This window comes from Sturnus vulgaris, chromosome 3 (genome assembly GCF_052056855.1).
Source record: "Sturnus vulgaris isolate bStuVul1 chromosome 3, bStuVul1.hap1, whole genome shotgun sequence".
Lineage (NCBI taxonomy): Eukaryota > Metazoa > Chordata > Aves > Passeriformes > Sturnidae > Sturnus > Sturnus vulgaris.
In genome coordinates, this window is record NC_142245.1 from 58,186,397 (window position 1) to 58,204,500 (window position 18,104).

The following is an 18,104-nucleotide window of genomic DNA, read 5'->3' on the forward strand; positions in this document are numbered from 1 at the left end:
TATATAATATATATTATACTGTATATATTATGGTGTGTGTGCATACACCATTATTTATTTATTATGTAATTATCTATGTACCAAACACACAATGTCATAGAGAGGGTTGGGAATACTTTTTTTGAAAGTTTTTTTTATACCATCACACTCATGATATTGCATTCTTTAACTTTTAATTGTATTATTTAAGGATAGATATTTTAGGCTTCAATTCTATAAATGTTACATGATAGCCCAGAAAAGCTCAAGCATTTCTACCCCCTTGTGCCCCTGGTTACAGGAGAAAACTCATTCTTTTCTCTGGTTTAAATTACATTTGTGTTCATTCCCATTAAACTGTTGTAAGAGACAGTGAAAAGTAAATCAAAATGTTTAGAAAATACAACATTTTTGTCACAGTTTTCCAAAAAGACACCAGTAGGATTCAGAATTACAGAATCACAGAGTGGCTGAGGTTGGAAAGGACCTCTGGAAGTCATCTGGTCCAACCCCTCTGTTCATGCAGAGCTAGTTAGCTGCTTATATCCAGGCAACTTCTGAATATCTCCTAGGATGGACACTCCAGAACCACCCTGCACAATCAGTGTCAACATTTGGCCACCCTCACAGTGAAGAAGCATTTCCTGATGTTCAAACGGAGCTCCCTGAGTTTCAGTTTGTGCTCACTGCCTATGGCTCTGTCACTGGGCTCCACTGAAAAGAGCCTGCCTTGCTCCTCTTTGCATTATTTTACATTGTATTTAGACACATTGATAAGATCCTCCTGATTTCCAGACTATGCAGTTCCAACTTTTTCTTCTGATGTGAGGTACCTTCAGCATCTGCAGAAGCAGGCATATCAACAAGCACAAAAAATGTTGACACTTTCTTCACTTTCAAGCCATTGGTTCCTCTCTCTGTCACCCAACACAACCAACACACAGCAAAGCACTTTAGTGCAGTAAAGAGCTCAGGCTGCTTTAAATGCCAGAGATGTCAGCAATCCTGCCAAGGCAGACCTGAAATCCCTGAGGCCCAGAGGGGCCTTGGGAAGTGAATGACAGGAACTGATTGAAAAGATTCTGGCTATGAGAATAAATATGCTTCCTGCTTTTTCACACCCACACAGGAATTTAAAAGTCTAATGCAGAAGAAAGTACTTCTATTGAGGGAAAAAAATAAATACAAACTCAAATGCCATTGAAATCACTGAGCCTTAACTGAACACCTTCCTACATCAGGGTTTAGCCACTAGGTACTTCTTGTCTTTTGTATTTCTGTTGGTGTTGCACAAGGCTTCTCCTCCCTTCATCAATTAAACCTTCCAGGTTTATATCTTCAATAAATAAAGCTTGGATCCTATGCACATCATCAAAATAAAAACTGATGGCAAACAGAAGCACATGGTCACAATGAAGCATAAACATGGCACAACATATAGTCCATATAAGATTAAAAATTAATTAGGCATAGAACATTCTTAGGTTGTCACACTTGCTTTTTTAAAAAAAATTTTTCCTTTTTTTTCTTTTAAAGCACTTATTACCTGGGCACCGGGGAGAGGGGCTGCAGTTTCAAGCTGTGGAAGTCCCACTTCCTGTGCCGCTGGGAGTGGATCCATCGCTCCATGTTTTTTACCATGTTCTGGTTTTAAACAAGCACACAACAGCTGCATCATAAATGCTGAACATTAATCTCAAACAATCTCTAGAGTATGTTGAAATAACTTCTATGGCAAAGGATAACAAAAAACCCCCAAACTGAAACATTTTTTCATTTCATGGTTTTTAGGACAAAGTAAGAGCCACTTTTCTATTGTTTGACCACTTTTCAAAAAGAAACAACTCCATTAACACATAAGTGGCAGAGAAGAGTATCTAATTAAGCAGTTGGATATTTTATTCTGGTAAGATTGGAATTGCTATTCTTCTCTCACACCTTAAAAATAACGGAAGATACTGATTGTTCATTGGCGGACTCATGCTGCTTCCAAAATTAAATAACAAACTTTTGGACTCTCTATCCATCATAATGCAAAAACGTGGACAGAGACAATCAATCTTCACAGTCTTATCAGAGTGACATTGGCCTATTGACACAAGTGCTTCTGCCAAGCTTTACTGTATTAACCAGAATTACGAGATGTCTGATTTTTAATTTATCTTTCTCTAATTAAATGCAATAGGTATCTGATTAACAGATGCTATTAAAATGGAAGTCAGATAAGATGTTCAAAAGAGCAAAACAAAAGTTAAAATATAAACTAGAAGCAATTTGTGCAACTTACAGAAAGAGCAACAAATCTACAACATTGAAAGGTACACTAACCTGCATTCTCATTGCTACTGCAAGAGAACCAACAGTGTTTTCAGCAGCAGTGTTGTTTTGCTGGGCATTGTGTTTCTCTGAAAAATATAAGTATTGCACTAATAAAACACAAATCTTTTATGAGTGGGAGCATGTATATTTGAAACTTACATCCAAATAAAAAATTTCTGAATGTTGACTTGAAATTTAACAATATTACTGACAAAATTATAGGTGGCATCTTTAATACTTCAAATGAAATCACCCAGAAGGATGAATATGAAAATCAGAGAGTAAATATATGCTCTGAAACATATTACACAAACCCACACAAAAAAAATTCACACAGCTGTATTTGAAAAACTACATACATTCTTAAACAGAACACCTAAATGAGAGTGCTAAAGACTTTCTTCTCTTTGACACACAATTACAGTGAGCAAGAACAATGAAATGATCACATATACTATACAGGATTATTATAACTTGAAAACAGTATATGCATTTTTTTTATTAGCAACAGTTATCTTCATCAGCATATTAAGTATAATCTGGAGGGTCTACAGAATTGAGAGTGACTTCAGAGACAGTTATAATTGTTTTTAGTGGCAATATATCAAGCTACCCCAACTAAACATATTATTTTGTCATTTTGCTGTAATCCTTCTGGCTTGTTCTTCTGTTGTTGCTCACTGACTTTTAACTAGACACAATTTCTCCAAAATTCACATCCTAGTCTCTGTGGGCATATCAAGGCCATAGCCACATTCTGAAGGGCGTAGACATGGCTGTAATAAAAAATAACAACTATACACTGACAGCTTTAACCTTTCTGCCACGGGGGAACTGAAGTGCAAACCCTGACCTGGTCAAGCTCGTGCTCGGCTCACCCCTTCCCTACTGGACACAAAAGGCTCACGTTTCCTTGCACAATCACCCCTCCCAACAAGGGTGCCAGAGCAGCAGGGTACAGAACACTCACACTGGAGACAGCGTGGCAGCACTCTCCCACATCCATCGCTGAGAGAGCAAGAGATCCCCTCTCTGCAGACACCCTCAGCCTCATTCCATGTGTTTCCTGACCCTTGCTCAAACTTCCCTGCCAGCAGGCATCTACACATCAGTGACAAAGCTAAACAAGCTGAAGGCAACAGTCCCTCATATTAAACTCTAATTAAGAAAGTGTCTGAAAAGCCCTTCTACTTGAATTAACACTTGCAATCAAAACAAACAAACAAACAAACAAACAAACTGCCAACAATTTCTTCTGGAGATGCTCAGCTTTAGATTTAGACAGAGGAGTTTTACTGGAATAGTCTATTACAGTCATAAGCTGACTCTTGTTGCTTTGAGACCAGGCTGGGACAGCTGCCAAACAGACAAATAAAGTAGGAAGAATGAAGTTTAAAACCCCCTTTTCAGACAGCTGTGCTTTACAGAAACATTTTGACTTTTTATGTTATTTGGCTTCATATAACTATTTTTATCAGGGCAGAGCTAGCATGTGTGTAAATACATATTAGAATTAGACAATTCCCTTCAATAAACTATCTCTCAGACTGCCTATGCTACACAGTCACCCCACAAATGACTAACCAGGCTTTTACAGGGGTGAAGGTGAAACTAGAGGTGAAAGTCATGCACATATGGAGTTAGCAAGACAATCATAGGATTGCAACAGCTCTCCTAGGATACATTTTCCAGATGGAAGCTGGAAGAGCATTCTGTGCCTCGGACTATGGTCAGATCAGCTGAACTTCAGACACTGTGCTCCCTCCTTTGACTCACAGCCTATTGTGCAGATGAGTGAGAGCAGCTGTCAGGTGCTACCTGCCTGCTCAGGCAGCTTAGAATACTGAAGAGGTGGGGAAATGGTTGAATTTCCCACTAACATACTTAAACCATGTGGGCTTCAGCTTTCAAGTGACCCCAAAGGAGTTGGACATCAAATCCCAAATAATTCTGGCTTCCTTATGTTTTGTTCAGAAAATTATTTTCATTTCCGTACATTTTATATCTTAAGTATATTCCTGCAAGATACTACCAGCACTCACCTGAATCCAAGATTGTCAGTACAACACAAGCAGATGTTGCACTGCTAGAAAATTGCAGAATATTTTAAAATTGTGATAATTTAAAAATCTTCAATCAAAAAAAAACAAACTTGAAAAAGAATTGTCACTTTGGACTGAACACTTTCATCTCTATTCTCCTGATTTACAACATTACATTTCCCCAATTCAGCTACGTCCTTGCATATTCTGAGTGCTTTTAAAACATGTGAGTGTGTTAGACGACATGTACACCCACTCAAGTTGGGAATCTAGCCACCATCTAGCAGGAACAAAAGTTACTTCATGACCATTATTGCTTTCAGGCTTCATTTAGCTCCTGCGACCCCACAGATGTTAAGCCGGACATTTCTAAAGCAAGAAAAAATCCAGAACAATTTCCAAGCACCTCAGCCAGATTTCATGGAAGTCCAGAGACAGTTATGAGATTCAGTTGTTTCTCCAAGGTCACAACCACTCCACAATGGGCTTTCCACAAACATCTTGCAACTAAACTGAGTGTGTTCTTCCTGTCAGACACCTGTGTTTCATGTACCTCTCTAGTAAGCCTTAAGAAAAACACTTTTACAGTTGGTAAAATGCATTTCTGCTGTAATTTTGGAGTTTCTCCAAGGTTCTGACAACCTCAAAAGAATAACCATAAGGACAGATAGACATTTGGTACATAAATTCTATTTAAATTATCTTGATAAAAATCTCATGCTGCCTTTCAAAAAAAATGCAGTACTCAACAGAGCACATTGCTACAACTTGAAAAATGCAAAGAAATGTATATGCTTATGCCAAATCTTACATTTCCTGCATTAGGAATGAATGTTACTGTGGTATGTAATGCAGCTTTTCTAACAACACTCTTTCAGAGAAGGGAAACACTAGTATTATCTACAGTTCTTTAGAGCAACTAAGGCATTAAGATATTTAAGACACAGCATACAGTTATACTGCATAACTTTTAGGTCTGTGAAGGCTCAGACTCACTTCTTAATGGAGAGAATTAGGTGTCTGAAAGTGGGATTTGCACCAGACAGCACAGTACAGTACTGGGAGAGTCCAGTCTGGTGCCCACTTGGGCTGCACACACTGGCTTATCCCAGAACCACCCCAAGTCTGTTACATAAGAGTTTTCTGCTTGCAAGATTAAAATGAGGAGGGGAGATTCCTTTTAATTAATTTATTTATAGGTAGGTATGACTGTTGTACCACTGCTCCCTTTCTCCCCCATTCCTTCTTCATGTAAGGCTGTGTCATACTTCATGAAGGCTGGCTACCTGCTGAAGAGACCTGTGTGCCAAGCCCTGCCCTACAGATACTTAACAATTACATCCAAAAGTCCCTAGAGGAAGTAAAAAGGCTTTAGAGATGCAAGGAGTCTCCCAGTCACCAGTCCAGGAAAAAGAAAACATATTATTTTTGGACATCTTGTGCAGCATCAGGAAGGGATAAGGCTTGGTATCCACCCTTGAGATCCTCAGTAGGATCAGAGATCTGCTTTGGGAGATAGAAAATGAAGGTCCAAATGCCTCCAGACAACAAATAATAACCCAGATCTGCACACCTGCAGTGTCTGTTCAAGTCAAGAGGCTATCAAGAAAGACAAGGCAAGAAATCTATTGCTAAGGCCATGTTTTGCATGGGAACAGCAGCTGCTTTATTATGAGCCTCATCTTTCATTAGCTCTGCCTGGAGCATCTGCTTAACTTGCTCTTAGGGAATATCCCTAGTTTAAAACCCATGCAATTAGGTTTTCTCAGCTTTGTGCCCATTTCCATAGTTTTGTACCAATAGATGTCAATCTAGTACACTTGTAATAAGATTTAAAAAAACCTCAGATTAACCACTCATGCTATCCATGTACTTCCTCATTTTCCTATTCATTTGCAGCATAATCTCATTGGGATGCTGAGTAGTCAAATTCATATACACACCAAAAATCTAGAAAATATCTAGAGATCTTCACAGAATTTTAAGAAATTACACAGGAGATGTAAAATTGCACTGTTATTATTATTACTACATGTAATTTTAGCAGCAGAATAACTTCCGGGAAAATTTCTTAATTTTATTCCCAAGAACATTCTGTAACATTTTTTCAACTGAGAAATTACTGAACACATACACCCTCCATAACAAGTTAGGGGGAAAGGAAGGAGATGAATCCAAACCCTTTTTTGCAGGAATAATTACTGCAGGAGACATTCTGCCTCTTCTTAACTAGACATGATTTCTGTACTCCCTCCTGCACCACTCTCTGCAGACAGTTTCACAGCAACTTGCAGTTGATATTTCTTCCCTTCTTCTCCTCTTCCCATATTCCAGGTGAGGCCACAGGAGTCACAGGATAAGACACTGTACAAAGCAGCACTATGCAATAGCTCATCTGATGACCCAAGTCTTTCCCTGAACTCTCTGAATCCATTGCTTATCTAACCATCTTGGTATGAAGAATCTGTTCCAACCTTTCTTCTCTCACCTAACATTTTCTCCCTATTTATACATCAGATGAAGGTGTACACATGTCCTGTACACACACCTTTGAAGATGCAGCTTTTAACCACACTGCGCTGTCACCAAGGTGCCACACACACCTCAAAGGCTCACTGTACACCACTTGCAAGAACTGTTACCTTTTATCACCTCTTACCTGACAGAAGATCGTGAGCACCATAGATAACAGTGGCCCCAGGCTTTATCCAGCTCACAGGAACATCATCGGGTTTTGCACTGCCAAACACCACCGTGTCTGCGTGACCGAGCTAGGGACAGCCCAAAACACCCCCAGAAACAAAACCAGCATTTAATCTTAGAAACACACACTTGGATACACATCTTAAAAATATTCAAAGTTATACAGCAATAGTTTTTTGAGCAAAGTTTTACAGACAGCAAGAACAAAAAAGAAAGATACAAACTGATGGTTCGATTCTTACCTGCCAAGTAAGAAAATTAAAAATAGCATTTTTAAAGTTAAGAATAGCATTTAAAATTAAGTTAGGTAAACAAATTGTGAGTGAGGTCAAAGTAAGTATCAATCTTTAATGGAAGATTGGATTTTAATTTGAATTTTAATTGGAAGGATTATATCCTTCCAAATAAAAAGTTCTACCATTGTCTCCAAAATAACTTGGAGTAACTTAAGAAAAAGAAGGGTTAAAAGACAGTAAATAGGCACCTATAAAGAGTACAGTCAGATTGTCTGACAGCAGAAGACCAGGCCAGCTGACAGGAATGCAGGATGACCCCTTCTGCAAAGATCAGTGCCTTTGAATACCAATTAAAGTACTTTTTTCCTTGCCAGTTCATGTCTGCTAATCTCTGCCCCGATTTAGCTCAATCTGGCAGATGTTGGAGCAAAAATGGTTACTACTAAAATTCTTATAATCAAAGACATAAGTGTCTTTCTTTCCCCACTTCCTCTGAAATAGGGTAGAATCACCATGGGATAAGTGACAGCACCAGAAGCAGACATATTAAGATACACTGAAAAAAACTAAACACAGACACAGCATTGCCTCAAGTCACACTGTAAAAATTATTTCAGAAATACAGCAGTTTGGGTAATATTTTGGATAAATGCAAATTAATTCCAAGTGTCACAAACTCAGTGAGCCACTCTATGAATTGATTTGTGACTGACAAGCATTCCAGCTTCTTTTTTGGCCAAAAGTGCTCTGACACAACCCTGCCCAACACTCTTGCCAAGAAAGAACAGCTACAAATCTTGTCAGGATAGCAGGTTTTTGGCACATCTGAGCATCCAGGAGAGGAGAAGAACATAACTGCTGCGGAAAAGGCATAAAACTGAAAAAACTCCATCTTCCCCTTGGAGGACATAAGGATGGCCTAACCCTCCTTAGAGATCCCTATGTGGAAACAAAGCCAGAAGTGTGGGAGAAGATTTACTTGCTTGACAAATGACTAATGCAATGAGCTGATTCAGGCTTCAGTCAAATGTCCAGCAACACTCCTGTGATTGCCTGTGCACAGTCATTCAGCCTAATTCAAATTGGTCACACTCCTGAGTCTGGTGCAAATATCAGCTTACATGCCCCTCCTAGAAGGCTACATAAGTCACAATGCTTGACCAGTGTCAGGCCAAATGATACTGAGTAATCTGCAAAGAAATCAGGACAAAAAGATGCTGTAATGCCTCATGTACCAAGAATACCATGCTGAAGGCACACTTTGCCCTGCAAAAGAGGGAAATCTCTGCTGTAACAGTCAACATCAACACAGAGAAAAACGGTGATTTTTCTCAGTTACATGAGCACAGCCTTTTTTTTTTTTTTTTGCAAGGAAAAATAATTCATATTCTGGCAGTTATAAATCATATACTGTAAGTCAAGATGCCTTTCCATGCAAAGCCTCTGGGAGAAGGACTAAGAGCTTTGCACACCGCTTAGCATCGTGAATTGATGAACAAGTTGAGAGCTGTATGCAACAAGTAATAATTCTGATGAATGTTCAGCCAACATACTTATGACAGAATTGATTCAATGTAACTGTAATGTCAGAAAACAACTGATGGAACCAAATATTCATCCCTATGACTACTGACCCTAATGTTGAAAAATGTTCTTAACAGCTGAACACAATTATTTTTGTAGCCAACATTAACACTGGTTCGGATAGCTAACATCACACATACCCATAAATTTTAGCAGAAAACCAGCTGGACCTTTCATCTCATTGCCCTGCCCCACCTCCTCCATGAAAAAAGTTGCATCACATGGCAGCAAAGAGTTGTACTACAGGTTAAAGACACACTGATTTCTCAGAGCCTTCCCCAGTGTGATTTCCTTTCCCTTATTTCACAAAGAAAATAATATTTTATGTGCAACTATTGAAAAAGTTCCTGCAGAGTTAATAAAATACGTATATCACAAACATTTTAGAGATTTTTTTTTCCCCTATAAGTATTTTTTAAAAAGTATATCCAGAAACTGGGAGAGCAAGTCCACTGAAAGCAACATACTTGTGTACAGAATTCTGGGTATCCTTAGAAGAGATTTATGTGATCTCCATCAGGAAATTTTAGTTTCACTTGCAAGAAGTTGTGCCTACGCCTCCTTTGCTTTTAGATTTTTCTCTCTTGCCATAATTTACCCTTTTGACTGTTTAATCACTAAAGTAAGAAGCAAGCCTTGGGATGCATGTTCAGGGTCAACTCCTACATCAGAAACTGACTGCAGACATGAGAGATGGAAAAGTCCTATGAATATAATCACATTTAGCCTCCCTCAGCAAAAGCACCACAGTCCCTGGGCAGAGGACACAGAGGACACAGAGGACACAGAGGACACATCTGACAGGAACCAGATGCTACAGGCAGCCATAGCCAGAAGGTCAAGGAGATACCCATGAGGGAGAACATGTGGCTGCCTGCCTCATGCTTCCTGGACAGCAAGGCTCCATTCCATCAGGCTGGCTAGAGGAAGGAATGACAAGCATCAGGCCAAACCCTCCTTAATGTACTGGAGGCTGGAGACAAAGTAAGCCAATAGTCCAGTAGTATCCTGCCTCCTCACCGGTAAATATTTTTTCAGTTGGGAAGAGCTGTGCCAATAAATAATCTGCAACCTTACCTCATAAGAAAATATGATCCCCTCCACCAAGATTTAAATTGAACCAGATTAAGAAGCACCACCCATTCCCAAGACAGAAGACTAAATGTTAAAACAACAATACAGACTTTCCAGCCAAGTATTAAATGATAATGGCACAAAGTAGCTGTGTATTACAGATCACTGAAACTCCATTTTCCTGTGAAGTCTGCATAAAATTTTCATTTTCCCATAGTTAAAACAGACTGCTACAAAAGACATTTTTAAATACATGATTAAACAAACAAAAAAAAAATTAAAAATTGAAATGTAAAAGCCCTCAGAATCCTGGGTATGAAACTAGGCCATATAAAATTGAAGAGATGCAATGACGAATAGGAATCTCATTAAAATTTTTTTCACAACTGTCTTTATGAAAAAAGTCTCTTTACACATCAGTTTACAGATCGGGTTCCACTTTAACCACAGTAATTCTAATTACTTTCTGAAATCTTGAAAATTTTTTAAGTCAATGACTAGTTTCAGGTACTTTTTCCACCAAGGCATGGTGGTACTAATCACATGGCTTCCTCCAGCTTTCCCTGCCACACCACCCTGAATGCACTTGCCCTACACGGTGCACATGAAAAACAAGCCCACATCTCTGCTGTGGGCTCAAGCCTGCCACTATGATCCACGCTTTAGCAGCTGCTCCTCTAGCCCACAGACAGGGGGATACATTTCAAAATCACAAAGAACAGAGATGATGTGCATAAGGTGCACAAGATGTTGAAGTGGAAATACTTTGTCTACATCATCATCATTAGAAATGCTCGTGCAGCTTCCCTCTTCTCTCCTCCTACGGGATCTGTGTGCCTGGCCTCCTGTTCTTTCATGCTTACAATACAAAATTTATTTTTCTGCCCATAACAAGAGTCTTGGTCTTACCAAGACAGCAAAACTAAGACAGTAAATAGCTATAAGATGTATAAGAGTTTGAAGCTCAAGTGTTGGCTATGGAAAAGCACACTGTGGCCAAAAGAATTTCTTTTTCAACCTGAAAAGGAAACTCACAGTCAGGACTCCAGCTGAACCAGTCTCATACTTCTTAACCTCGCTTTTGCAAACAACTTTTCTATTCCTAATTACACCTAGGCAGATCAGCTCTCACTTCTTTTACAATAAAATTGTAAGATAGCAGCTCTCTTAACACAGGCATGATGTGGTTCACACACAGACTACATTAAAGATGACGTGCTGAAATAATGACTGACTGAATTTAGACGACTGCAACAAAATTCTGTTTTCTTACAAGTACTAAGTATTACCCATATTTTGGCAAGAAAATAATCCATTTTTTTCAATACGAATCTACTTGACAACCTCCTTTTAAGCTAGAAAACATAATTCTGACATAATAAAGAATTAAAAAACATCAGCTCTCATTCTTCACATGTAATACTGAACTGACTTTTAGGGAGTCCCATTTTAAAATTACATGAGATGTCCCTAAAACTATGTCACTAGGTCATTCTTCAGCCACAATGCTGTGAATGTGCTTTGAAGAGCTCTCTACACAAAGCTTAACAGAACGATAACATCTTAAGTATTTCCTCTAAGATGCTTGTGTCTGTATCTCTCAATTTGTAACTTCTTTTACATTGAACATATCAATGCAAAAAGAACAATGTTTCTTCATGACAACTTTGCACAGATGTGCCAGAACCTTCAAAAATGCTTTCTTGCATTTGTGAATTATTTGAAAACCCAGGAAGCTCAACAGTTCTGAAGGACACGGCTCAGCTGTGCTGTGAGAACTGGTCAAGCAAACCCAAAATGGAACAAAAAGAAATATTAATAATCTGCTCAGCTGAACAAAACATGAAGTGGGGAGGGAAAAGAACATTGAAACTGTGTCCAATATTTCAGATCAAAGCAATGAAATGAAAATGTACCATTATTTATTTTATTCCCTTTTCCTACCATAAGACAGAACAGACTTGTTTTAAAGGAGCACACAAAGTCAGATGGTAGACAGCATTATGCTGTTTGTTAGGAGAGCTACCCCCATATTTTTAAACTTTTCCTAAAGTCGACTCAAACGTACTTCCTCTTGACCATTTTCAAAATATTTTTGCAAAAGCGCACAAAGCAATAACAAGTCCATAGCGATACAAAATCTTATCCAAAAAACCTACAAACTTAGTGCTGTGTAACTCATTTAAATTAAAATAATTTCTAAAGAAAACACTTGTTGTTATGCTTTCCTTTTTAAAAAGAAGAACAAATCAGCAGAGCTAGTCTAAGGTAATGTAGTAACCACTTAAGAAAGGCACTACATTATTAAGGTCAGGGTTAGTACTTCAATGCAAATAGGCCTGGCCAAAGTATTACAACAAATAACATTCCTCTACCCTTAAGATAAAATTCTCCTTTCCTGTTATATATTGCAAAACAAATGCATCCCAGTGAAAAAATCATCCTTTTCGTAAGTTTATCCCTCACTTCCTAAGTGAAGTTATTATGCTACCACAGGTTATACTTCCAAACAACAGCACACAAACTGCCACTGTAGAAGTGTCCCATTCAGATAAAGTAAAAGTTAGTGTATGGTGCAGATAAAACAAAACATGAATGGATTCTTTCAAGTCTTTAAAAAACTTAAGCATCGACTAACACATTTTCTTACTTGAAATTCAAATAACAAAACAAATCAAGAGAAAAAACCTGGTGAACATTAAAGCTGTTTTTCACAATCAGCATTTTAAACAACAGAAGAATATAAATTCTATAATCACGTTATCTAACAACACTGTAGTTCAAATACAGGTTGCCACAGGTTGTTTGGTTAGAAACTTGTGCTCAATTTCTGACTCTCCAGCTTCTGGGAATATGAAACAGGATAGCTTTCCCTGCATGCATTAGATTTTATCAAGGAGCTGGAGTTAAGCATCAGAGTGACATCCAGACAGGTTCAGCACAGCTCTGGGATTACTGGTGACGTGCTGCTCCAGGCTCACAGGTGAGGAAGGGGAAGGTAGGTATTCCCTGGGCTCTGCTGATTAGTCCCGCAGGCGAAGTACAAACTCTTTTACTGCCAAAAGTTAAAATGAACCTGGAAGAGTGAAGTGCATTAAGCCTCAAACTTAGGCTTCCCATTCTGTTTCCCATCAGTGGCCTGCTCCAAGAGGTAAGCTATGGGGAATGCCAAAGAGCAAAGCATGATTATGGGAAAGCATCTGGATGGAAGGAAACAGAATTCTCTCCAGTTATTGACAGCACTGCACAAGCAGCTCTGGGCCCAATCCAGATTTTTCGCTGTGAACCAGTGGAAACACCTCTGGCCACCCTGTCACCCACCCCATCCAGCCCAGAGCAGTCCTGTAGCACAACCCCAAGCAATGAGAAATAACTGAGGAATGAGACATGGCAAGGATCAAGTTCACAGCACTCCATCTCCCAGAGAGCCATATGTTTCCTAAGCGCTGTCAGTCACTTAAAAGCCCAGCACTGAGACAAGCCTGACAAAAACATCCACAGCTGTGAAAACACGGTTTCTTTTTGCCAGAAACTTTCTGTCGCAGCCGGTGGAGTTTTGTTTGCTCCTCCTGTCGGTGCCTGCAAGGCGCGGAGTTTGGCCAGCATGGCTTTGCCTCGGCTGCCACCCTGCGGCACGGGCTGTCCTGCACAGGCACTGTCCCCAGCACTGCTTCCCTCTGGGATACAAATCCGTGGAAGTAATTTCATGTAGATGACAGGACGAGGAAAAGAAAAAAAAGAAAGAAGGCATTTCTCTTGCGCAGAGAGAAAGCAAAAGGGAGAACTAAAACGTTTCTTGGATTCTTTCTCTCACAGCCCTTGGTGTAAAATAATGAAGTTAGAGCAGCTGCTGTTACATGCAGTATTCGAGTAGAGAAGAGTGTTTGCACCATTTCTGAGCAAGCAGGAAGGAGAAAAGACTCTAACCCACACTGGCCACCAGCAACCTCCGTGCCACCTGTGACTGCAATGAGGAGCCTCCCTCTTGGGAACGGCAGCGAAGGGCAGGATTGTCAGGTGGGCAGCTGACAGGGATGAGCAGACAGTGGGGATGCAGGAAGAGCCCAGGCAGACAGAGGAGCACTCACCTCACTCTGCAGCTGCGGGGCCTTGCAGTGGCAGCTGAGGACGGCAGCTCCCTGGCGCTGCAGCACGCTCTGCAGGGCAGCACCCTCTGCCCCACGCACTCCCACCAGCAGCACCTTCTTCCCACCTGTGCGACACAAGGGAAGACATTCAGCCGCCCCCAGCACAGGGCACGAGCACCAGCAGCTGCATGGAGCTCCCCCCAGGCCACCCACGGCTGCAGAACTGCAGAAGGGGCTGCAAAGGGGCTCAGAACAGGACAGTGCCGTGTGCCTGCGCAACCACAGCAGCTGTGCCAGCAGGGCAGCTCTCCTGCAGCTCGTGCAGGGACACCAACCACAGGTCCTAAGGAGCTTCCTGGTGACTCTCTGAGTTCTAGTAGCCAAACACTGTTCTTCTGGCTTTCTGGTATTTTGCACAAATCCTTTCATTCATGTTTGTTACTAAGTACATTTAGCCTCCCATCGACAGTTCTGCTACAGAAATCCTCGCTTCAACCATTATGAATCACTGTAAGAGAGAAACTTCTGAAACACTGCCTTAAACCAATTGTCTTCACACACAGTAAACCTGCTTGTTTAAATCTGCTAGTTCAGTGTTCAGTGTCAGCACTGACACAACACAATCCAAACCAAAAGATTTGCTCGGCAGCAATTTAAAGGCAAACCTGGGTTTCTCCAACTGCTCACAGTAATCAAAACTGTCAAGTGAAATCCCCAAGTGATGTCAGTATTTTCTGTTTGGATGACTCACATGTCTTGTGTGTCTTCAGTGAAATTAAATCTGCGGATGGCAGCTAATCCCTGCCTAATACCCAAAATCTGTAGGCCTGAGACCTGTTTCTACAAATATAGCATTCAGATGCCACTGAGCAGGAGTCCTCCTCCTCACTAGCAGGAGACAAATATATGTCAGGTGGGAAAGCAACACAAAATGGAACACATAACAAGGTCAGATTATATTTGGCTCCCAATCAGGATTGAAACTGAGTAAAATAGTTAGGCTAGAATTAATGTAATGATTATAATAGAAGGACTCACCTGTATCTCCAAGAAGCTCCATCACAGCACACACTGTAGGAGGAACTAGACAGTCATCACCATGTAGCAAGCGTCCTAGGTTTACACTGGATAATCTGCAGTGGAAAAATATGGCAATTTAACAACAAAAAAAGAAGTTTGTGTAACATAAATCCCTAGCAATGCTTGTAACATGGCTAAGAGCTAATCCCAATAGCAAACATCTCCCACAAAAGCAAATCCTTTCATAGTCACGTACTGCAGCTAATTCGTATCATCCCACACCCCAGTTAGACAAACACTGAGCCTCAAGAGAGGCCAGGAAAGGGATCTCAGTTAGAATGAGTAACACAGTCCCACGACACACGGGCAGCTCTTCACTTGTCGCGATGGGCTACCCAGCACACTGAACCCAAACATTTCAGTGGCTGCAGTGAGACCAGACCAGAGCTGCCAGAGCCAAGCTGGCTCAGGAGGGGGCAACACAGGTGTTTCCACACTGCACTCCAGTCTCTCTCATACAGAAGGATGCTCCAAATTTTCCATTCTTTGACAGTCTCCAGTACTTTACATAATGGAAAGGTGACTAACTTGAAAGATTTTTAGATTTTTTTTTCCCTACATAAAAGAAAGAGAGAGTGGGATAAAAAAATTGTAATAGCCTGTAGCTACGAGCAGGAAGGCAGTAAGAGCAGCAAAATGGTAACTCACAAATCCAAATTACACCAGTGGTCTCTTCAGAGAGCAATACAACTCAACACCAATTGGAAACCTGTGCTAATGGGTCCAAACTATTATAGTTTACTCTCTCACCACAAGAGAGTGCTGTAAGGAAGTTAAAACCTTCTCTGCAATTTTTGCATCAATCCTTCTTGTGAAAATTCAGTACTTTGTGACTGCCACTTGTATTATTGAAGTACTGAAATACTAAAGTATCACCAGTACATCAAGATTTTGTTTTTTATTTTTTTGAAAGGACTCTGCCCTGAATATACATTATGTGAAAAATAAAAAGATAATGACCAAAACTACTTCAGCAAAAGACTTCTCATTGATTCAGAGGCATCTTTTATCACTGCTCAATAGCACAGCTAGACACATTGACTGAACAGTCCATTAATGAAAAGCACAGGGGAAAACTGATTTTACAGAGCCATCAGGCTTGTGCCTGCTAATATTATTTCTCAGTGCTCCACTTACCCATCCACGTCCTTCTCTGGTTTCACAGCATTTAATACCTTACTGCTATATAAGCTTTCTGGGAGGTCAAGAGCAAGGCCCTGCACGTTAGGATCCTCATTAAGTCTCAAGATTTCACTGACAATCTAGGAAGTTAATAAAAAGCATTAAAGATCAGAACAACAGATAAAAGGAGAATCTGATTAGAATGAGGTAAAACCTGTAATGTTTTTTTCAATTGCTTTATGGCCACCTTGGCTTCCCTTGCTTATTACTGCAAATTCTAAATGAAAAAGCAATAACCTGCTCTACTCAGTTTATTATCAGTGGCTTACCAAATTAAGCCACCCTGACTCTATTCTAAATATCTTGCAAAGTAAACACGTATTATGTGACATTATGCTGCCAAAAGCAGTTTGTGTTTCACCACTCCAAACCTCAGCAAAAGCTTGTCACTGTAATGGCTTCAGAAGATGCTTTTAGAAACAGGATGCCTTGGTTAATATGTAGTGCAAAACAGGACCAGATCATGGGGGTATTGTCCAACACAGGGACAAAAAGTTGTAGCACTTGAAAGAACAACCATACAAGAAAAAACTAATTTTATTAAACCAGCAGATATGGTTACCAATTTTCCTTCTCAAAACCCCCTGATCCTAAGAGCTGGCAATTACCTTGTGAAGAACTGTTATGTTGAAAAGACATAGCAGAGAAGTTTTTGAATTTCAAGTCGTTTATAATTGGTCATATGTGACATCTGAGACTGTACTACCTACCCTTGACTCCTTCTTCTCTAAAGTGCAATGCTGATCCCCATGCTATTCTGCTGTGACCAGAAAGAATACAATGGAACAAAGCATATCAAAGATTTTTTTAGGTGAGAAAGGTCATGCAAGCATGTCTTCCCATCTTATATATAAAATAGTGTGCAGGCATCACAAAGCTTTATAATAGAATTGGATTAACATTCAACAGAAAAGGATTATAAGTAGGTTTGGGGTTTTTTTTACTTAACTAATATCATGCCTATTTAAAACGCTTTTCTTGTAAACTATTCATTGTAATTGTGAACTCTGTTACCCAAACACTTGATATGCAATCACCATTAAGATAGGGGAATTAGGCAGGAGTTAGATAAGCTGCAACTTTGAACCAAGAGAACATACTACTTTCATGCTAAACACAGATTACACAAGCATGTCACTGGTACAGAAATGCCTCTTCAGTTTCCTGACTCCTGAGGCAAAATCAGGCATACCTCTTAAGGTCCTATGGCACTTGTCAGCAATAGGACTGGTACACAGAAAGAATGAGTGTAAATACCAGTACACGGACATAAAAACATCTGCAGTTTTCTTTAAAAAACCTTGATATGCTACAAAATGCTGGGGGCCTACAGAGCAATTAAAACTTCAAGCTGTATTTCTGACTCCTGGGAAAATAATTCAACTTTCCCTTTTAATTGCATCTTACTTTAATTCTGCTTTCCATCACCACAGCATTTAAATTACTTATAACTCATGCAGGGTAAAGTAGTGTAGTACTAACTTGCCTTTATTGTACACAGGAAGTTTTGGCAAAACCCAAATGTGCATGGTATCGAAATCCCTCCCACCTTCCCACACCAAGGAACACAACTGAGATGTGGACTTTAGTAGATGAAAAAAAAACTTGTCATAGTCAGTAAGCAAGAGAGTAGGCAAACCATGATGAATTTATTGGAAGTAACTTCCTTTAAATAACAAAAATACCCCAATTTTCTCTTCAAATACACAGCTCAACTACTGCCAAGATACTACTTCAAACTAACTGCAACTACTGCTGTATAGTATTATTACCAATTTCTGTATTTTACCTCGTGCTATTTCTGTATTACCTAGTGC

General features: G+C 39.8%; 1 protein-coding gene across 1 annotated transcript in view; it reads right to left on the reverse strand.

Annotated features, from left to right (window-relative positions):
• MTHFD1L (methylenetetrahydrofolate dehydrogenase (NADP+ dependent) 1 like) overlaps nucleotides 1-18,104 on the reverse strand; it is a gene marked incomplete at its 5' end in the record, with an annotated part of 142,920 nt that overhangs the window by 121,178 nt on the left and 3,638 nt on the right. Inside the window, 6 exons of the mRNA XM_088162770.1 lie at nucleotides 1,526-1,623; nucleotides 2,308-2,384; nucleotides 7,000-7,111; nucleotides 14,026-14,150; nucleotides 15,064-15,158; nucleotides 16,243-16,367. Of these exons, the coding sequence (XP_088018896.1) occupies nucleotides 1,526-1,623; nucleotides 2,308-2,384; nucleotides 7,000-7,111; nucleotides 14,026-14,150; nucleotides 15,064-15,158; nucleotides 16,243-16,367 (632 nt within the window). The remainder of the gene's footprint in view (nucleotides 1-1,525; nucleotides 1,624-2,307; nucleotides 2,385-6,999; nucleotides 7,112-14,025; nucleotides 14,151-15,063; nucleotides 15,159-16,242; nucleotides 16,368-18,104) is intronic.